General features: G+C 36.1%; 1 protein-coding gene across 4 annotated transcripts in view; it reads left to right on the top strand.

Annotated features, from left to right (window-relative positions):
• Nucleotides 1–23,455, top strand: part of UBE2E2 (ubiquitin conjugating enzyme E2 E2) — a 380,189-nt gene that overhangs the window by 6,012 nt on the left and 350,722 nt on the right. For all 4 annotated transcript variants that reach the window (XM_017955946.2, XM_021934910.2, XM_017955947.2 and 1 more), the window contains exon 3: nucleotides 8,644–8,694. In XM_017955946.2, the coding sequence (XP_017811435.1) occupies nucleotides 8,644–8,694 (51 nt within the window). The remainder of the gene's footprint in view (nucleotides 1–8,643; nucleotides 8,695–23,455) is intronic.

Below are 23,455 nucleotides of genomic sequence, written 5' to 3' on the forward strand. Positions count from 1 at the left end.
TGGATTTTTCTTTCCCTTTCAAGATGATCTCTTTTACATGGTTTTAGCCATAGGGAACTTCAGTATTTAAAGTCAGTTAAATGGCATGGCAGATTCATAAAATACATTTCCATAGTGTGTTTGTGTGTTTGTGTATCATTAGGGAAGCATATACAGGGCGTGCATGTAAAGTTGCAGTGGTTTCATTTATGGTTACTTGACCATAAATATTTTTTTTCTGTTCCGTAACACAGAATAGAGATTAGGAATCTTTTGAAGTGGTTATTGAGTGAGTGATAGTTTATTTTCCACTACTCCCAGTTGGTAGAGTCAGAAATGCTGACATTAGCGACAAGTGCATCTTGGTTTCATTACATTAGTCAGTGGATCCATCTTGATACAGATTTTTCTCTTTCTCTGGAGAATAGATGGATCTGGAAAGTAGGTATTTGAATGGTCTTCTTTTGGTACATCAGTCTCTTAAAATGATTGGCATGTCAGTGGACTTAGAGGGAATCTGTTTTGATATTGTTACGTTATAGAATATCTCTTGGAAAATAATTTGAAAGATAAAGTAGTGTCTTTCCTGATCCTGTGATTTTATGTTCTTGCTTTGTTTTCATATGTTTTATATTGCCCAAATAGGAAGTATAAATAAAAGCGATCTGTAACTTTTAGGCATAGTGGAATGCCTGAATGTTGAATTACAGCTTTATATGTTATTTAATGGTGTGGATTAAGGGGAACTCCTTTCTCAAAGATAAAAAACCATTATTATGTTCTAGTAGACCTTGTTTCCCTTTGGCTTAGTCAGTCTACAGGGTTGGAAAGAACCTTCTCAGGCCCCTTGGTGAGAGATGTTGGAGGATTGGTGAGTGGTTGTTCCAAGGTACTAGAGTATTCAGTTTCCCTTTCGTGGGGGTGTATTGCTGATCTCTGTTGAAGGAGCTGTTTGAAAGTCAGAGAGCCCTGAACTTTAAACTTTTAGACCTGTGTACTAGAACATGCTAGAGTGGGGAAGAGGTTTCAGTTTGTTTTGCCATCACACCGCAATTACAGGGGACTCAGCTGGCTGACCCTTCTGTTGCCAGACCACAACACAAATGACCTGCTTAGAGGTGACCTGGGAAATGGGGGGTGGGGTTAGGATGGATAAGAAAGGTGAGGAATAGAGAAAATGTGACATTTAGGTGAAAGAAGGAAGTCCATGTGGGTGGAAAGGAGATGTTCAGGTACAGATTGTAGTTCCATGTAGATGCGGAAAATCTAATTCAGTCCTCAGTGTCTGATTGGGTTGTTACAGGGCCTTTTCAGTTTGTCAGAAAAGGGCAAGGATTGGTTGGCCAGGTCCTTGGGGAATCGGGTTCTGCCGGGCCTGTGCTTTATTTTGTGATTGCTAGTTAGCAAAGTTACCTGTTGTGGTGAGGCTCTGCCTTTTCCCCTAACTGGGAGCACCACTATAATATACCTTAAAATCATATTTCTTGCATGATATGCCAAAGATCAAATTCTGCTTATGAAAGATGTACTGCTTTATGTGTGAACATGAGTTTTTCAAGTACATGGGTTATCTTTATTTTACTACACTATATGTAGAAAGTACAGATTATTCAAACCTAATGATAGATTTCATGAGGGAAAAATATGGAAGATGTTTTTCTGCTCTGTACATAGGAGATACAACCTAGTTTAGAGATAGTGTATGTACAGAGCACAGGACAGTGCCTGACTGGCAGTAAATAGTAAGTGGTTGTATTGCGTTGGTGAAAGTAAGAAGTCTCTTTTGAGTTGCTTCCTGGCTGAAAGAATCCCTCCGTTGGCAAATTCCTGTGAATCTGTGATTTTCAAGTTGTGGTTCATGATCTTCCTCTAGAAAGGTCTTCATTTGGTTTTTGGGTGACACTGTATGAAGTGATGTAATTATTTACTATTTATTTTAAATATAAAAATGCGGCTTTGCTACTAATTTTTTAATTAAAAAAAAAAACTTATTTTCCCCTCTCTCTTCCTCCGACTCAGCTGATAGGGAAGTTGTTGGTTCTTTGCCATTTCTGCTTAACTTAGGAAAAAAATTGGGAATTATGAGAACAGAGGATCCCACATCTTTTCATTTCACTGTCATGTCCACAGTACCTAGCAGAGTGCAGTCACAATATTTACTTACTGGTTACCTTGGAACCCTGAGCTTATTTTAGGGATTGGATTTTCCATGGATATTAGCATCTTAGTACTAGTGTGTTCAGAAGATTAAAAGTTAGAGGTAGTTTCAAAATAAATTTTATTTCACACTTTTTTGTTGATGATCATTTTTATTCAGATGAGAAGTCTTTCCCAAATAGTGTCATTTTATGAGAAAGAGTAGCATTGAAGAGCTTGAACTCTAGAGACAGGATCTACGTTTGAATCTAGGTTCTAGCATTTAGTAGCTATAGCTCTGTGGTCTTTTTTTTTTTTTTCTTTTTCTTTCTTTCTTTCTTTTTTTTTTTTTTTTTTTTTGAGGCAGAGTCTTGCTCTGTCACCCAGGCTGGAGTGCAGTGGTATGATCTCCAACTCCTGGGCTCATTCAATCCTCCCACCTCAGCCTCCCAAGTAGCTGGGATTACACGTGTGTGTCACCACACCAGGCTAAATTTTTAATGTATTTTTTGTAGGGACGGGAGTCTCGCTGTGTTGCTCAGGCTGGCCTTGAACTCATGGTTGCAAGCGATCCTCCTGCCTTGGTCTCTCAAAGTGTTGGAATTACAGGCATGAGTCACTGTGCCTAGCCTCTGCGATCCTGATGTATAATTTAACAGCTCGGCCGGGCGCGGTGGCTCAAGCCTGTAATCCCAGCACTTTGGGAGGCCGAGACGGGCGGATCACAAGGTCAGGAGATCGAGACCATCCTGGCTAACACGGTGAAACCCCGTCTCTACTAAAAAAAAATAAAAAAAAAAAAACTAGCCGGGCGAGGTGGCGGGCGCCTGTAGTCCCAGCTACTGGGGAGGCTGAGGCAGGAGAATGGTGTAAACCCGGGAGGCGGAGCTTGCAGTGAGCTGAGATCCGGCCACTGCACTCCAGCCTGGGCGACAGAGCGAGACCCCGTCTCAAAAACAAACAAACAAACAAACAAAAAACAGCTCAAGCCTCAATTTCTTCTTTCATAGAAGGAAGATGATAATGGTACGCTGTTCACAAAGTTCTTATGAGGACTAAATGTGATAAAGCATTTATTCCGCACATAGTAAGCTCTCATAAACTGATGCTGTCACTAATAGACTTTATGTCAGTTAAAGTCTGCAATGATATTTTCCAAGTCTGTTTGGTACAAACTTTGGAAAAATGAGGTATATATTAACCTTGGAGGCCTTAGTGCTGTTGTTAAACTAGAAATACTCAGATACCGTAATTAAATACTTTTTGTAGTGACTTAGGAAAGTGCTTGCACGTAGGTGCTTAGTTGTTATATGAAATGTACTATTAATAATTGCTGTAATGCAGTAATTATAGAATTAATAAGCTGATATAGAAATATGATTTGAAAAATCTCATTTGTGATATTACAGAATAGTGATATATAATACAGAAAACATTTAAGTGGGTATTTAAACAGTAGTAGAAATTAATTTCTGTCTCAGAGTTAAAGGAAAGATTACAGTTACATCTTACATGCATTTTTGCTTTTCTTTGGCAAGAGTTTGTTTCTTAAAAAATTGTCATGCTCTTATCACAGCCTGTTCTCTTGATATGTCTATATCACTCTTGTTATATTTGCAAGTCTGTAGTTGGACTATATCTGCAGTGACAGATTTAGATTATTTTGATTAAATTGACTAGTCAGTTCAATAAAACATCTATTTTGAGATCTTCATTGAATTTATTCTGCTGCTTTTATGGGTTGATACATCTGTAAATGTGAATTTTAAATCATATTTATTCTAAATTAACTTTGTTCAGAGTAGACATGGTGATTTTATTTTTGGACACTCAATATGATACTGTTCGAGGTGTAGTTTTTGGTTTCAGACTCTAAATTTTTGTTAGGCTGAAAAATTGATTCCACTGTATTCCAGTTTGAACTTTTATCTTATGGGCTCTTGTAAGTTTGTTTTCCACATAAGAATGAAATAGTACTTTTATAGATAATCTTTTGTAATTACTGTATTTTATTCATTCTAAATGCACTTTTTAAAACTTTTTAATGTTTCTGAAATTGGGACACATCTTAAAATTTATGTGCACAATTATTGATGGTGTGTCTTAAAATCAATGATCTTTTAGAATCATATGTATGTATATATATCCAGAATGAAACTCTAGACTTCTTATTTGCGATGGCAATGTGTTTTCTAAAGATTGCTTTGACATTTAAAAAATTTTAATTATTAGTTGCATGACACTTTCTTGAGAATAAGGTCATTTTGGAAGGTTTTTGCTAGGTGATTCAATTGATTAGAATAGAGGGTTTTTAGGTTGACTGAGGATTGTAGTCTGTAAGGGAATATAGAAAGTTATCTAGATGAGATGAAGGGTTTTTAAAAAATTCCTGCTAAGAAATTACTTTGCAAATCTATATATCCTCACATTCATGTTCTACTTGGCTCTGAGTAAATTTTTGAATTTTCTTTAACCCAAGAAATGTATGTATGTGTTTTAAACATGTTAGTACATATACACTGCTTCATTTTTCTGAACCCCTTTTCCAATATATTGATGTTAAAATGAGAGTTTCATATCCTCTCTGTTCTGTATAATTTTGGTACCATATTCTTCATTTAAGTCTGAATGAATCATGATTGTTATGATTCCCCTCCCCTGCTATTTTTTTAAAGCAAATAACAATCCCACACAGTACTCTTATTGTACTCTTATCATTCGTTCCTGGAACAGTTAAGGTATAAGGTAGAATAATATACATTGAAATTTAATTTGTCTATTGCTTGTGACTTGTCTCAGTAACAATAGGCAGTTGCTGACTTCTGTATCATACTAACCTAAGAGGTGACACTGCCTTATGGAAACTAGAAATTTAGGCAATTGTCCAGGTGATTTTTGTGTAAAATAATTTTGTCTTAAAAGTTCTGATGAGGGAAGTCTTTTTGTTTGACTTAGCAAGATAATAGTTCTCCATCTTTCACCTTACCAGTATAAAATAATTAGCCTTAGTTTTCCTTGTCTTTTAAATGGGAACTGATAAAACAGATACTTAGAGAATTCTGTAAGATTTACTGGATCACTTTTAATGGTAAAAGATCATCATGGGAAAGGTACATTTTAAGTGTGAATTATTGATACTTTTCATTTTTCCTCACCCTAAGAGACAGTGCCTGAAATAGGTACCTTCCTTATCCCCACTTGTCAAGGCTGAGAAACTTAATACATACCATGATCACAACTTTTGAGATAGAATTGAATTGCTGTCATTGAAAACAGCAGGACATCTTACAACCGTTTAAATAGCAATTCTTAGTATAATCTTTTCTGTCAAGAGAAATATAACCATTTTAGGTAACAGTGGCTCAAAATGTATTATAATATTATTGACTCACTGCTCAGACTTGTTGAATTCATCAGTAAATTGCTTTTTATATTGAATAATATAGACTTAGAATTATAGGGATCTGGAGTTCAACTTTTGTGTAGTACTATATGACAGCAAATTATGATGTATCAATTTTTTTTCTCTTAGAGACAGGGTCTTACTCTTGCCTAGGCTGGAGTATGTGGTATGATCACTGTGGCCTCAAATTCCTGGGCTCAAGTGATCCTCCTGCCTTGGCCTCCTGAGTAACTGGGACTATAAGCACACACCACTATGACCAACAGTTTCCCAAATTTTGTGTAGAGAAGGAGTCTCACTGTGTTGTGCAGGTTGGTCTCCAATTTCTGGCCTCAAGTGATCCTCCTGCATCTGCCTCCCAAAGCCCAGGGATTACAGGCATAGCCACCAATGCTGAGCGTGGCCCAGGATTTATGAGTTTTTTGTTTTGTTTTTTTTAAATCTAAAGGGCAGTATAAATATAAAGCAAGATGTGTTGTTTGAAAATTGCAAAGAAGTTTTTTTATGTTAAAAATAGTTGTTTTTTTTTTTTTTTTGACAGCTTAAGCATGCTTTTTATAATGACTATTCCTTTGGTTCTCTTAGTTTAAAAACAATTTTTAAAAGTTCATGTTTCTGATAATAAACAGTACATAGATTTTTTTTAAATGGAAAGTAACAGTTTTTTTAATCCACCCCCTGCCCCTAATTCTCCCAGTTCCATTCCTTTGAAGCAGACTGTTTAGCTGTCTTTGGTCTTATTCCTTCTGTTGGTTTTCTGTACAACTCTAAATAATACACTTATTTCTCATTGAATTGTTAATTGAAGTAATATCTTTTGGTTGCCTGCTCTGAAATATGAGGATTTAGTTTGCTTACCTATTCTTCCTTTCTTTTCCTTCCTCACAGTTAATGATAGTTAAAAATTTTTAAAAAGATTATTTGTTACTTTTATACTCTAAAAATATATATTTAAGCTTCTATTTCTTATTCCTACAAATAACATGTTTTTTATTCTCTACTTTGTAAATTGGGGATAATATCTTCTCCATCCACTTTTAACTGTTTTATATTAGCTACACTTAATTTTATATCTTCAAGGTTAATAACATTTACTTTGTACAGTGCAACCAACAACCAATCTTCTATGCTTTGTCTGTAAGTAAAAGACCAATAAATTGTACATTTATTATAACTGTAAACATTAAATGCCAGACCAAACAGCATATTAGGATTAGATTAACTACAAGTCCAGTGTCATGATCTCCGGGCTTCTCAATGAGTGATAGCATTTAGGCAAAATAGATCAAATCTTTCTCTCCCCACCTCACTCCCAATGTCTGATACTTAATTAAAGTTATTTTACATTTTAGTTTGCTTCATATTTCATCTGTGACTTATGCAGTTTTTTTTTTCCTTCTGGGATTTCTGATTACTTCCCCCTATGTCCCCTTTTGTAGTCTATTTTATCTGTATACACTCTTTAGCCCCCCTCTTGCCTGTCTCAGCCTGTTTAATTTACACCCATTTGTTTTGTCTTGCAGAAATATATTGAAATTTCTCACTCATTGGTGACCACCACCCTTCTCTTTGCTGTTTATTCCTTTTTGCATTTTCTGCATTTCCCTTTCCCACCTAGTGGGGTCCTGAATGAGTGAGAGGTAAAAGTGTGTGTGCCTAGTTTGCCATCTTTAACCTGGACTTAGCCATTTAGTTTTGAAGTGTCTGTTGTATATTTTGTATGAAATCCATAAAATGTGTTCTCCTGTATCAAATCTTTGAGACTGTTGTCATTGAAATATGGGCAATATGTACTTGTATGCACATAAATATATCACAGAACCCATATTAGAAGGAAGTTATAGTGTGTTGAAAGAGATCACGGAGTTTATTCTAGTTAACCTCTATTTTACAGGACAGAAAACTGAGGCACAGGGAGAGAAAGCAAGCATGTATGAGCAGTGTTCTTGCCCAGGGACTCAATTTAATGGCCTAGCAGAATTACAATGCAATTTTCTTTGACTTTGAATTTCTTAGCCGTCCTCTGATTCATAATGCCTCACCAACCTTGAATCACACGGTTTAGAAAAGTGAAAATTGTACCAGTAGCATGCAGTTCCTTTGGGAAGTTGATACCAGTTCTGTTGGAGGGGTCCCATTTATTCTAGTAGTTTGTTGTCCTGAAAAAGAAGTAGAATGAAATTGCTTGAGTGTAAATATTTTTGCTCAGATTCTTTTGTTTTTTAAAGATACTTTAATCAGTTATTATCCATATACTGTCACAATAATTACCAGACAACAGGCATCCAGCTGTTAATAACCCCATATTTAAAAACCAAGGCAAAGGAGAAGAAACGGTTTTGAGAATATTTTGGTATTTGATTTAGCAAAGCCTACATTTCATAAGGTATGAATGATACTTAAGGGATTGCTAAGTATAGTCTTAGAAAACAGTGGCGCGCTTTCAGCCTTTTTATACGTACATAGGATGTTAGATGCAGTTAAAAATAAAAGTAGAATGTAACACATGAGGATAGGTAGAGCAGGCTTAAAAATTTTTTTTTGGCGTGAAGCTCATGAAATGACATTAATTGCTTATGTAATATTAGGATAGTTCTAGCAGATGAAATAGTGTTAAACGTCAAAGTCCCAACTTGCTCCAAATTAGAGGCTCCAGGAAGGAATACCATATGCGTCTTGATGGCAGTTTCAGGTGTTGGAATGAGATCCTGAATCTTTTCTTCACCATTTGATTCTGTCAAGTCAGGATGCTTGAATTTAACTTAATATCAGCTTTCCATCCTGTATGGGAATGCTCTAATACAAAACAGAAGTTAGAATGACCCATGAATGGTGTGGCAGAAATTTCCAGCTTTAGAAATTTTAATTAGCGCTGTCAGTGCTTCAGTGAAGTCATAGTGTTCCTTCCACAGGTTGCATGTACTGATAGTATCATCCTTTAGATGCATCCTCAAAACCCTGGCGGAAATTGCTACTTTATTGTTGGGTGTGATGCTTTATACAGTATTAGTATTTCAAACTAATATACCAAAGGGAAGTATTATTAAAACATAACGTTTTAATGAAATAAATTGTTAAAGAGTGAAGATATTTTTAACATAATGTTCTTTGTCTTTATTTTAAAGAATTCAGAAGGAACTTGCAGAAATTACATTGGACCCTCCTCCCAACTGTAGGTAAGTACTTACGGTTTTTTATTTACTTGTATCTTTTGCAGAAGGTACATTTGAACTGTTGGTTTTATATGCAACTGTTGTTGTAATGTGGTTAATTAGTAAACACATCATTGTTGTTTGAACTTAAGTGACTGTGGAAGACAGTGGTTTTTGTCATCTCTGTGCAGAAATGGAATGTTCAGCAAGTATGTTTGTAGTGGTAGAACGGAGTTGCCAAAAGTAGTGTAATGCGATAACAATAAGACAATGAAATTATGGGATAACAAATACAGTTACCTTTTAGTGGAAGAGGTGTTAGGGCCTTAAGTGGTTTTTTAATGATAGAATAATAGTGTGGCTAAAATATTTGCTATGTTGTAATTTTTGTTATCTTGTTGGAATTTGATTTTTAAAAGTGCAGACACATTAAATAGTGTTTCTTCATGGTTTACGTTATTGTGGTCATTGGTTGTGACTAGGTAAGATTGGGTGATTTGAGGCAGTGATGTTAAGTGTAAAACTGTCTCTCACTTTATGATCATGACCCCGAATTTTCTGGTCAGTGTTTACTTTAGGAAAGAAAAGTGCTTACCTGGAAATGGTTAATGTTATACAGATACATGGACAAAGAGGAGAAAAATAACCACTTACCTTAAGCTGCTGCCTTGGGTCTGAAACAGTGGTTAGAAGATCACTGTTTGATTATTTTTAAGACACTTATTTCTATTTTGAGATGAGGTCAGCATTGGAACCAGGCCAACCTGGAGTTTTTGTGGTTTAAAATGATAATCTTATGCATTGAAGGTGGAAAGGCAGATTAAATAAAAATCTTCCCCACATTGAATGCAGGTAGAATTTATTGCTTGGTATGATATCTGACTTCACTGATCTTACTTTTATGTAAAAACAAATATAACAATGGTGAGAATTAATGAAAGTGAAAATTTTGCATATGGCTATATTGATAGTTGGCTAGTTGACAGCTATTTTGTGTAGGAAAAATTCTAATAGAACTTACTTTGTGGTGAATCTAATATGGTTCTTTAAATGAATCATATACAGTTTATAAACTTACAGTAATAATATTCAAAGAATGTTTCACTGAAATAGAACAAATATGTCTTTGTTAGGTAAAACTGTTTAACGTAAGACTTTTTGTCACTCTTACGACCGTATTACATCAAAGCTGTTTCAGATGGCAGATGATTGTTTAGCTTTTGGTGGTCAGTGGTTATAAGTGGATTGATTTGTGGAAAAACTGTAGTTTGAATTAAACCTAACATCCTTTGTTTCTTAGGATATTTGTTTTAATGGTCTGAATCTTTAAAAAAAAAACCATGTTATTAATATATTACATGTATTATTTTTGTAACCTTTTTAATGAACAATTGAACTGATAAATAAGTGAACTTAATTTATTCACTTCTTTGCTTAAATTTTGACAACCCCAATCATTGGTAAAATGAGCAACTTTGTTTTAATAAGTTTGTTTAAGACTCATTTTTAATAAATGAAATCCATATACAGTATCACGTGATGTAGACTGCAATTTTGCTATTAGATGACTGAGAAAAGGAACTATATAAAGATTATTGTTTAAATAAACTAAAATAATTGAACCATAGTTCTGTTAAAGGTAAAAAACGTTTAACTATAGTGTCATCTGAAATTTGGAGGTTTACTTTGTCTTTGAGCCTTAGTTAATGATACCATTACGAGTTCATATGTAAGCTCTTCATAAATAGAGCAAAATGTTTATTACAGGTTTTAATTTTTAAAAATTAGAAGTAACTAAAGATACTTACTTTAGTTAATTTTCTGACTTGGGAATTTGCAGGGAAATTCTCACTTGTGGGCTGAGGATTGGATAGCTGATAAGTTTGCTTTAGAAGCTAGGTCTGCAGTACAGTGGCTTTGGTTCCTTTTATTGATTCTAAAACAGTTGCTTGGACTGGGTCAGGCAGAGAGAAAGGTTATTTACCTTCGTGTGGCACTCCCTTTGGCAAGCAAAGGATCCTCTGTGCTGTAGCTGATTGATAAGTGTTGATTAACTAGTTTTACATTTTCTGTGTGCTTGTGTTACTTAATATGGATGTTTGGTGTGCCTATTAAGTGCATCACTGTGGTCTTTGGATTGTTTGGTGTCAAATATTTGATTGTGGTTTGTAGTTAATCTGCCCATCTGTGTTTCAATGAAAATGTGGTTACCATCTTCAGAAAGAGGTTAGATCATAGTGTTAGTTTGGCTTATTTTTGGTTAAAGTTAACAGTGCTTTTGTGGTTGATTTTTACAAGTTCTGCACTGCCTGCATTGGCCTAATGACTGTAATGGATTAATTTATCAAAATAGTGCAAATTAAAGTTACCTGCCTAACAGAAGTCAGAGTCCTTTACTTAATCAGTTAAGTCATATCTCATTTCAGAAGAAAGCATCCCCTTAGTCTACTCCCTTTGTGGATTACCTCTCCTATCACACAAGCCTCTCAAAACCCTGCCTTTTGGTTCCCTGGGTAGTTGTTAGTCTGCTATCACATGTAAAGATTATATGTGAGGGAACATCTGTGGGTTTTACCTGTTTAGTCAGAGAGTGGAGAATGATTTTTTCTATTGGTTGTCTGGGTAGGGGTGGATGGGTGTCACATTCCATTTAGAGTGTGGTTTATCCTATTTTCGGGAACCTTAACAGACTGAATACAACCCAATACTGTGTGTATGTCAGGTTAGATGGAACCTCTGAAAGTTGGTACATCTCTTATGTGTTATCTAGTTAAGCTTCTTTTGGAATCATGTTAAAGGAACTGAATGTGTTTAAGCGTTGTGCAAATCTGTTAAAGAAGTTGAGAATATCAAGTCACCCCAAATCACAGCATTCAGTGTAGATAAAGTTTATGTAAGGCATTTTTTAGAGAAAGTTACTCTAATATAGTATTGGTTAATTTTTTTTTCAGGTTTTGAAAAAACATATTATTTTAAAGAACATGCACAAATGATTTAATAGATTGAATTATTTCATATAGGAAATATTTGCCTCTACATATTTCAGTTTTTTTCTCACTTTATTGTTGTCTTTGAAGTAAAAATGCAGTAAGATAGTTTTATTTTTGAAGTTGGGTTAAATATGTCATTCTTTTTAAAAACGTTACAGTTTAATGGGTAAATATTTTAAACAAATTTATAGCTAAGAAAAAATTTCTGCTCATAAAAATCATACAGTCTGTAGGGCCATAGGCATAGAAAATTGCACATCATTTGAGTGAAATTTGGTCTATGCTTAGAGTATTTTCTGTAAGTAGTGGAATGTATTTTTCTTGGCCTTAACTTTCATGTTGGATAACATAACTGACCCATGACATTTGCAAGGGCTCTATCCTGAGGCCTTCACAGATCCATTGATCCGTAAATGTTTTCATACTACTGCTGAGTTAGAGGTGCTGGGTGGTTGGTTAGAATTGCTTGCTACCTTGGTGTCTTGCATACCAGCTTAGATGGATAGAGTGGGTCAAATTGTTGCTCTGTCCTTGCAGACCTCTAACGGGTAGATTCACTGCCCCTTGTAAATGACTATAGGTTGTGACTTTCACAGTTTTTCACAAATTGTTAAAAGCAACATCTTAGATCTGTGCATGTCAGTGTGTTCATTTATACTTCCTCGGTGCTAGTGGAGAACTGGCAGCTAGTGGGCCAGAAAATCTCCAGATTAAAATTAAAATTAAAATTGTCGTCATCCAAAGGGTAACTTGTTCCCCCGTATCACAGAGAAGCTAACTTGTTCAAATGCTATTATGATCTGCTACTGCTAAAGTTTGTATTAGGTTTATGAGCAGGGGAATGACAGAGAATCCTCATTACTTTTTGGAAGAAAAGACTAAGGTAGAATGAAATGATTTATTTGGAATTTGATTTTTGGTCTAGTAATTGAACAAGTAAAAGGAGGAAGTAAACCAAAAAGGAGGATGTGGTTATACTGGCAGTTTACACTTTATTTCTGTGTGTTTCAAGGATCTGCTCGTGGAACACTGGCGCTGCTTTTTATTTGATAACAGCTTTATTGAAGACATAAAGTGTAAAATTCACTTATACTTTTAGGTTTTTAGTATACTCACAGAGTTTTGTAATCATCACAGTCAATTTTGCAATATTTTGAAAACTCCCCAAAAATAATCCATGCCTTTTAGCAGTCACTCCTTCCCCATTTTCCCCCAACTCCTTCACCATCAGCCTTCGGTAGCAATTAGTCTACTTTCTGTTTCTATGGATTTGCCTTATCTAGACATTTTGTATAAATGAAATCATATGTGCTTTTTGTGTCTGGCTTTTTTTATTTTTTATTTATTTTTTTACAAAGTTTAATATTTTCAAGGTTCATCCATGTTGCTGCATGCATTAGTACTTCTTTTTTTTTTCCTAAGACGGAGTTTTGCTCTTGTCGCCCAGGCTTGAGTGCAATGGCACAATCTCATTTCACTGCAACCTCCGCCTCCTGGGTTCAAGCGATTATCCTGCCTCAGCTTCCTGAGTAGCTGGGATTACCACCACACCCGGCTAATTTTTTTATTTTTAGTAGAGATGGGGTTTCACCACGTTGGCCAGGCTGGTCTCGAACTTGATTACCCTAGTACTTCTTTTTTAAAAATATTTTTAATTGAGGTAAAATATACGTACGTGATTTACCATCTTTACCATTTTTAGTGTAAAGTTCAGTGAATATACATTTATATATTTATATTATTTTTTCCCCTTCATCCCCCCACTCCCCTTCCTGGCCTCTGGTAATTACCAGTTTATTCTCTATTTTTGAGATCTACATTTTTAGCTCTCATGTAAGAGTGAGAACATGTAACATTTGTCATTCTCTGCTTGGCTTGTTTCACTTAGCCTTTGTGGTTTCATCCATATTGCTGCACATGACAGGATTTCATTCTTTTTTATGGTTGAATTAAATATTCCATTGTTTGTATATACCATAGTTTCTTCATTCATCTGTTAATGGGCACTTAGGTTGGTTCCATATTTTGGCTATTGTGAATGGTACTTGGGTAAACATGGAGTTGCAGATATCTCTTTGATACATTAATCTCCTTTCTTTTTGAGGTATACTGATATGGTTTGGCAGTGTCCCCACACAAATCTCATTTTGAAATGTAGCTCCCATAATTCCCACGTGTTGTGGGACTGATGGGAGATAATTGAATCATGGAGGCGGTATCCCCCATACTGTTCTCGTGGTAATGAGTGAGTCTCACGAAAGCTGATGGGGGGATACCCCTTTTACTTGGCTCTCATTCTTCTCTTGTCTGCCATCATGTGATACATACCTTTCACCATCACCATAATTGTGAGGCATCTCAAGCCAGGTGGAACTGTGAGTCCATTAAACTTCTTTCTTTTGTAAATTGCCCAGGCTCAGGTATGTCTTTATTGGCAGTGTGAAAATGGGACTAATACATATACCCAGTATAGGAATTGCTGGATCATATGGAAGTTCTGTTTTTCGTTTTTTGAGTAACCTCTGTACTATTCTCCATAGTGGCTGTACTAATTTACATCCAACAACAATGTACGAGCATTCCCCTTCCTCCACATCCTTGCCAGCATCTGCTATTGCTTGTCTGTTTGATCTAAGCTATTTTAACTGCAGTGAGATAATACTGCATTGTAGCAATGTTGAACATTTTTTAATGTACGCTTTGGCCATTTGTGGATCAGTCTTCTTTTGAGAAATGTCTGTTTACATCTTTTGCTCCCCGCTTTTTTTTTTTTTTTGAGTTTTGTCTCTCTGTCGCCCAGGCTGGAGTGCAGCGGCGTGATCTCAGCTCACTGCAACCTCCGCCTTCTGGGTTCAAGTGATTCTCCTGCTTCAGCCTCCTGTGTAGCTGGGACTACAGGCACATGCCACCACACTTGGCTGATGTTTTTTTTCTTTTATTTTGAGATGGAGTCTCACTGTGTCACCCAGGCTGGAGTGCAATGGCGTATTCTTGGCTCACTGCAACCGCCGCCTCCCAGGTTCAAGTGATTCTCCTACCTCAGCCTCCTGAATAACTGGGATTATAGGCGCGTACCACCACACTTGGCTAATTTTTGTATTCTGAGTAGAGAAGGGGTTTCACCATGTTGGCCAGGCTGGTCTCGAACTCCTGACCTCAGGTGATCCTGCCTCGGCCTCCCAAAGTGCTGGTATTACAAGACATGAGCTATTGCACTTGGCCCTTTTGCTTATTTTAAATTGGATTATATATATATATATATATATTTGTTGTCAAGTTGTTTGAACTCTTTACATATTCTGGTTATTAATCCCTTGTTCCTTGTCAGATAGATAGTTTGCAAATATTTTCTCCCATTCCGCGTGTTGTCTCTTCATTTTGTTGATTGTTTCCTTTACTGTGCATAAGCTTTTTAGGTTGATGTAATCCCAATTGTCTATTTTTGCTTTGGTTACCTGTGCTTTTGAGATCTTACACAGGAAGTCTTTGCCCAGACCATTGTGCTGTAGTGTTTCAGGTCTTAGATTCAAATCTTTAATCCATTTTGGTTTGATTTTTTGTGTGTGTGGTGAGAGATAGGGGTGTAGTTTCATTCTTCATATATAGTTATCCAGTTTTCCCAAAACCATTTATTGAAAAGACTCTCCTTTTCCCATTGCATGTTCTTGATGCCTTTGTCAAGGATGAGGTAGCTGTAAATGCATGGATTTATACCTGGGTTCTCTCATCTGTTTCATTGATCCATGTGTCTGTTTTTATGCCACTACCATGCTGTTTTTATTCCTATAGCTTTGTGATAAATTTTGAAATCAGGTAATGTAATGCCTCCAGCTTCATTCTTTTTGCTCAGGATTGCTTTGGCTATATGTAGTCTTGTGGTTCCATGTAAATTTTAGGAAATTTTTTTCTTTTTTTTTTTTTTTGCTATTTATATGAAGAATGTTATTGGTATTTTGATAAGGATTGTGCTGAATCTGTAAATTGCTTTGGGTAGTCTTGTCATTTTAAAAATATTATTATAGTTCTTCCAATCCATGAATATGGAATACCTTTCCCTTTTTTTGGTGTCCTATTTATTTCATCAGTTTTATAGTTTTCTTTATATGAATCTTTCATTTCTTTGGTTAGATTGATTCCTAGGCGTTTTATAATTTTTGTAACTGTTGTAAATAGGATTGCTTTCTTGATTTTTTTTTTTTTTCAGGTTATTTGCTGTTGGCATATATAAATGCCACTGATTTTTGTGTGTTGATTTTGCATTCTACAACTTTCCTGAATTTCTTGACAGTTCTAACAGTGTATTTTTTGGTAGAGCCTTTAGGTTTTGACATCATATAATCTGGGAACAAGGCTAATTTGGCTTTATCCTTTACAGTTTGGATGCCCTTTATTTCTTTTCTCTTGCCTAATTGCTCTGGCCTTTATTCCTGCTTGTTACCAAATAAACTTGCATTTTTATGGATATACCACATTCTATTTTTCTACTCATCAATTGATGGATATTTCTATTGTTTCCACTTTTGCTACTATGAATAATGCTTTTATGAACGTTTGTGTACAGGTTTTTGGTTAGACATTTGTTTTCATTTCTCTTTGGTGTGTACCTAGGAGTGGAAATGCTGGGTTATATAGTAAGTCTGTGTTTCCTGCCAGCAGTGTTTGAAGGCCCAATTTTTCTCCCCAAGCTTGGCAGGACTTGTTGTTACCCCTTTTTTTTTTTTAATGATAGCTATCCTAGTAGATATGAAGTGGTATTTTGTTGTGGTATTGATTTGCATTATTCTGATGGATGATGGATGAACATCTTTTCATGTGCTTATTGTCCATTTGTATATCTTCTTTGGAGAAATGTTAGTTCAAATCCTGCTGTATTTTTTAATGTCTTTTTGTTGAATTGTAAGAGTTTTTAAAAAATATGTTTTGGATATAAGTCCTGTACATCAGGTATATGATTTGCAAATATCTTCCTCCAGTCTGTGGATTTTTTTTTTTTTTTTTTTACTTTCTTGATAGTGACCTTTGAAAAAAAGAAGTTTTTGCTTTTTATGAAGTCTAAATATCTGTTTTTTCTTTTGTTCTTTGTGCATTTGGTGTCATATCTTAGAAATCATTGCTTAATCCAAGGCCATGAATATTTATGTCTGTATTTTTTCCTAAGAATTTTATAGTTTTAGTTTTTACATTTTGGTTTTGATGCTTTCTCAGTTAATTTTTGTATGTGGTATGAGATTAGGGTCCAATTTCATTCCTTTTGGCTCGTGTAGACCCAGTGTCCCAGCATCACTTGTTGAAAAGACTATTTTTCACATTGAATTATCTTGATACCCTTGTTGGAAATCAGTGGATCATAAATGTGAAAATTCATTGCCGAACTCTCAATTTGGTTCCATTGGTCTGTATGTCTCTTCTTATGCCAGTAGCGTACTGTCTTGATTACTATAGCTTTACTGAGTTTTGAATCAGAAAGTGTAAGTCTTCCAACTGGTTTACTTTTTTCATTGTCTTAAATCATTAGGTAAGGCATTCCCAGCGGAAATGGGAAGAGGCTGTGACTGGACATAAACTGTGTCATCTTACTATTCATGGGAGCCATTTTATAGAGGAAAGTGTGGTTTTTTTTTTTGGTGGTAGTGGTTGTTTTTTTGAGACAGAGTCTTGCTCTGTTGCCCAGACTGGAATGCAGTGGCACCATCTTGGCCCACTGTAACCTCCACCTTCCAGGTTGAAGCAATTATCCTGCCTCAGCCTCCTGAGTACCTGGGACTACAGGCGTACGCCACCATGCCTGGCTAATTTTGTATTTTCAGTAGAGATGGGTTTCATCATGTTGGCCAGACTGGTCTCGAACTCCTGATCCCAAGTGATCCGCCCTCCTTGGCCTCCTAAAGTACTGGGTTTACAGGTGTGAGCCACTGCGCCCAGCCGAGAAGTGTATTTTCCACATCATAGTAACTAAAATGGTATGTAGGGAAAGTGTGTGTGGGGGAGTATTTTTTGAAATTATAGAATAGGAAGGTTTTGAGACAGAAGTTGGGAACAGTGTCTATATGTGTGATCTCTACAAGGAACAACCAGTGCAAACTCTAATTATTGTCACTGTTTTTCTTCTCTGGTTATTGTAATATTTGTACAGCAGTTTTTAACTCTTGAAGGATTTCTGTATGTGATGTCATTTAGTCTTTTCAACCAGTGTCTAAAACTCCTGAGATTAAGTAACTTGTTCAAGGTTGCCTCAGCCTCCGAAAGTGTTGGAATTACAGGTGTGAGCCACTGCGCCCAGCTGGGAAAACATCTTTAAGGAAGGATGTGGACTTGGCTTTGAAGAATGGGTGGGATTTGGAAAAGTAAAAGGAAATGGGGATTGGCTTTAGGTAAGAGAATGAATTGGAGCAGAAATGTAAAAGGGAAGAATTTAGTATAGTTATTCTTGGGACAGTGAGTTTAACAGGTTGGCCCTCCTTCCCATGTAGGAGGTAAGATTTATTAGGACTTTCTAGGAAGGGTGTTAAAATTACCAGTTGCTATAGTTTGAGCTATAAATACTGAGTAAAAGAGAATGAAATTGAAGTTTTGATTTAAAAAAATCATGTCGTAGAAATTAATTTGTAATATGGAGTAGAGAAAGATATAAAGAGTTTGGGAATCCAGTAAGAAAAGTGTTGCATGAATACAGGTTCACGGTATATAAGACCTGGTGATGTGATACTAGGAAGACCAAAAAAAAAAAAAAAGGGCAGTGGAAACGGGAGACAGTTTTGGACTGGCCCACCTTGTTGATGGTGTGGTTTTGAGAAACAAAGTTAATGATGTCAAGGATGACTTTAAAGAGTGTAATATTTGTAGACTAGAATGGTGATACTATTGGCAGAAACAGATTTGTCTCTATTTACGGCCTCTACAGATCTTAAAATTGATAATACGTCCCTCTATGTTTAGTTTGGCTGCTTGGAAACTCATAGCCTTATTTGCTCCTCAGTGTTAGTAATTAATTGCATTTTGTATGGAAACCTCAACTCTCTGGTTGTATTTTGTTTTTCTACCCTTTTCCCTCTTGTATATCCATATCTTCATTTGTACTTTCATACTACTTAACATTTTTGTAAGCCAGCTCAGAGTCTTTTGGAGGGAGGCATATTATTGGTAAACGTACAATGTGAATAACTGAAAGTTTATGTGAATGTGTATTGGTTAACAAAATGCTGGCATAGTTTTTAAGAGGAGTCATTAACATGATAAAATTTAAATATACATTGAGGACCTATGTTAATGATTTAGGGTACTGAATTATTTGTATCCATCCCTTCTTCCTTTATCTAAAACAGGTAATGAGGCATATTTTTAATTCAATCCTGTGAGTTCTTGACTCAGTTGCTACAGTGTTGACTAGTTTTGGATAGACTTTTTGAAGACAAAAAAACTTTAAATGACATTGGAAATGCGTGTAGTAAATGACTAGAACAGTTAACAAGAATGGAGTAGCCCCTGCAGGTAGGATAGCTGCAGAGTTGGAGTATGTGTACTGTGTGTGAGAGAGAGAGAGCATGGTCTTGCCTTATGTTCCATTGGCAGTTCAAAATTTCAAGTTTCAAGCTTGTTTATGTTCTCATTTCTGTACTTTTATAATTTTTAAAATGAGCTCCTTCATTACTGCCAAGAGTATACTTTCTTTTTGCCTTTACCTTGAGGCTGACTTTTCACCTGAGGTACAACCAGCATAGAACTTTAAAAAGCTGGCTGCTTGTTATTTCAAATGGGGAACTTTATGTATAATTGTTTGCTGTCATGTACCTGTACTTCAAAACTCTATTAAGGGAAGACATAACTGTCTCAATAAAATCACCACCAGAAAAATTCTTTGCTTTGTTATTTCAAAATGTTATTGTTTTAAGTCTGCCTTTAATCATAGTTTTAAAAATATTTTTTTGCTAATAAAAGAAAATGTTGAATGGTAAAGTGAGTTTAGTGTCCATTACTTCTGGTCTTTTAATTTTTTTTTTGAATTCTTTACTGCTTTAAGAACAATAAAATAATGTGCCTGAAAAGTATATATTAAATGATCACACTGGGACTGTATTTTATAATAGCAACAGAACATTTTATTATTTAGTTTGCCCAGCTTTATAACTAGTTATTATTTCAGATTTATTACCTAAGCACTTTAGAGATAGGAAGGAAGTGTCATATTACTCTCCAACATGTAATATTTTAATTCCCATACCCCTTTTATCTTTTAAGATATCCTGAAACTGTATTCTTTCATGTATCCATATTTCTTTACAGTGATTATTATGCTCATTGATCTAAAATTAATCACCTAAGCTGTATTGCAAAGAAATAAAAATTTTTAGTGTATTTTAAGACAGTGTAAAATTTGATTTTTGCATTTTTGTTGTCAGTTTGCTTTTTGGGCTATGTTTCTAAATAAATGTTCGTTTAGAACTGTGAAACAGAATGTCTACATACTTTAGGGACCTAATGAGATGCCTTTAAATGTATATCTCAATCCATATTTGTGTAGAAGCAGCACTTTCTTTTTTTTTTTTTTTTTGAGACGGAGTCTCGCTCTGCCACCCAGGCTGGAGTGCAGTGGCCGGATCTCAGCTCACTGCAAGCTCCGCCTCCCGGGTTCACGCCATTCTCCGGCCTCAGCCTCCCGAGTAGTTGGGACTACAGGCGCCCGCCACCGCGCCCGGCTAGTTTTTTGTATTTTTTAGTAGAGACGGGGTTTCACCGTGTTAGCCAGGATGGTCTCGATCTCCTGACCTCGTGATCCGCCCATCTCGGCCTCCCAAAGTGCTGGGATTACAGGCTTGAGCCACCGCGCCCGGCCAAGCAGCACTTTCTTCTAAAACGTTTAATAGAATCAGGCAAAGCCATAAGCTAAAATTCATTTTCTACTTCAGTACACAGCAGGTAGACTCTCTCCACACACTTTTACCTGTTTGGAAGATGAGGTCTAGTAATAATTTGAAATGACCAAAAGGAGAGGCAGAACTCTTACACCAGAGCCAAGATTTCTGCCTCAGTATCTGCCATTTCCTCCACCTTGAATCCAGCATCACCCTCCCAGCATCCCACTACTGTCACTTCTCCTGATGCTTCAGATTACAACTCTTTTACCCGTTTCATCCACTCTGGCAAGAGCTCTTTCTTTAATCCCTCCATTTCAGGTAGCATTCAGTTCAATATATCTGTGAATTAGTAAATACAATTAATTATAGTAGGGAGCTAACACTATTGAATGTTTTCAGTATTTGAAGCAGTCTACTAAATGCTTTACCAGCATTATCTCATGTAATCTTTATGACTATCTTTGAGGTAGATAGTAGTTTTATTAATTATTTATTTTAAGGTTTTTATTTTCATAGGTTTTTGGGGAACAGTTGGTATTTGGTTACATGAGTAGATTCTTTAGTGGTGATTTGTGAGATTTTGGTGCACCCATCTCCTGAATAGTATACACTGAACCCAGTTTGAAGTCTTTTATCCCTCACCCCCTTCCTGCCCTTTCCCCCTGAGTCCCCAAAGTCTATTGTGTCATTCTTACACTTTTGCATTGAGGTGGATAGTAGTTCTATACAGCATTTTATAGATGGGAAGACAGGCTTAGAAGGGTTAAGTAACTAACTTGCTGAAAGTCACATAGCAAGTAAATGGCAGAACTAGGATTTCAACCTTGTTTCTGACTTCAGAGCTCAAGTGTTTTGAGGTCTTGCTTTTCTGTTTCCATTTGCAAAATAGATTTAGGTGAACTGCTGTAGAACAGCACTGTCCCAGTAGGACTTTCTGTTATGATGGACCTGTTCTTTATCTGCCTTGTCCAGTACAGTGGCCACTAGCCATATGTGGACATCGAGTATTTGAGAGGTGAGTAGTGCAATGAAATAACTGATTTTTAATTTAGATTTTAATTTTAAATATTTAGATACCAATATGTGACTTGAGGCTACTGTATTGGACAGCATAAATCTAGAAAAATAACTTCCTAAGCTTAAACTTACAAGTTATATGCTCAAACTTATGCTTGTATTGGGTAAGAGTAAACTACGAGGTCATTTTGATGGTGCTTGTAGTTTTGTATTTATACTTTGCATGTGTATAAATACATACATACTTAACTACATACTACATAACTACTTGTAGTATATATTTATTTGTCTCCCCCCTGCTATCCACCATTATATTCTAAGGACTCTTAAATATTGCGGGAGACAATTTAAGTAAAATACCTTTGTCAGTACTATTAGTTGGTTAGATATTTATTTTAAATTTCTGAACAAAATGAAAGCAATATTGCAAATGATTGTTTTTAATATAGACTTTGAGGCTACTGAAACTGGAAAGTTTATGGTTCAGCAGTGTCTGCAGCTCAGAGAGAGAAATAGGACTTCCCCAAGGATGTGGAGTTTAAAGGCAAAACCAGAACTAGTATTCAGTCCTCATAGTTCAATGTGTTGCTTATTTCACTGATAGAATGTGGATGCATTTTATAAACTTAGAGAATTTAGAAAGCTCATAAATAAGGAAAATTGGGAGTTCTTATCCATGATCATGAGGTACATTAGAAAAGAGCTGACTGGGGGCAGTGGCTCATGCCTGTAATCCCAGCACTTTGGGAGGCCAAGGCGGGTGGATCATTTGAGGTCAGCAGTTTGAGACCAGCCTGACGAACATGGTGAAACCCCATCTCTACTAAAAATACAAAAAATTAGCCCGGCGTGGTGTCAGGTGCCTGTAATCCCAGCTGCTTGGGAGGCTAAGGCAGGAGAATCGCTTGAACCTGGGAGGCAGAGGTTGCAGTGAGCTGAGATTGCACCATTGCACTCCAGCCTGGGCAACAAGAGCTAAATTCCCTCTCAAAGAAAAGAAAAGGAAAAAAAACAAAAGTTGGAGTTATTTTTTCCTGGAGAGTTGAGGGGTCATGACAGCAGTGTTGAACTGTTTTCCGAGCCTTAACATTCTTTATTAAGCTTATTCTGTGTGATTTTGGGGAATAGAACTAGTGCTGCTATGTTAAAGTTACAGGGAAACCATTTTTTTTTTTTGCTTGATAAAAGGCTTCATCTTCAGCCAGGGCTATCTAGAGAAATAATGGAAGACATCAGTACATAATGAGAGCTCCACCTTTAGAGGAACTGAAAATGAATTTATTTGCTTATTTCAGAGAAATTTTCAGTTATTAGATGGGTGCTGGTAGTACTAGAATTTTGTTTCCCGGATGCTGGACCCTAAACAAATGAAGCAGATTTTTATCCACTTTTGTCCCCTTCACCCATAGATTGTGACTCATTTTTCCTCTCTTTGCCCTCTTGAAACCAGTGGTAGGTAATTTATATACTTTATTGGCTTGCTTAAAGCAGCTTGTTTACTTGCTATCAGTTCCACATCTTGGTTGGTTAGTGATGCTTTTATTTCCTTCTTTCCTCAAACCTTAGATTTGTAGGAAGAAGAGGCTATAGGAAGAACATGAATAAATTAATCTGGTTTGAGGATAGGGATTGTGTGTGTGGGAAAATAAACCACAAACTCAGGACACTTTTAAAATTTTTCTCATTAAACAACAGTCAACACAGAAGACTTCTGTAACCAAATGTTTGGGTGTTTCTCTTCACACACCAAGCAAGCAGTCAGTTCTTGAAATCATCAAGCAATTGATTCAGTGTCCACCAATTCAATTCTGACACTCTTTACCTGGAGGTAGACTCAGAAACTACAGATTGAGGGCTTAGTCCCAAAAGAGTGTATCCTCCTTCCTACCAGTCGCAAATCCAGGCCTCTTGGAACGTCTGACTGAC

Source organism: Papio anubis, chromosome 2, assembly GCF_008728515.1.
Source record: "Papio anubis isolate 15944 chromosome 2, Panubis1.0, whole genome shotgun sequence".
Classification (NCBI taxonomy): Eukaryota; Metazoa; Chordata; class Mammalia; order Primates; family Cercopithecidae; genus Papio; species Papio anubis.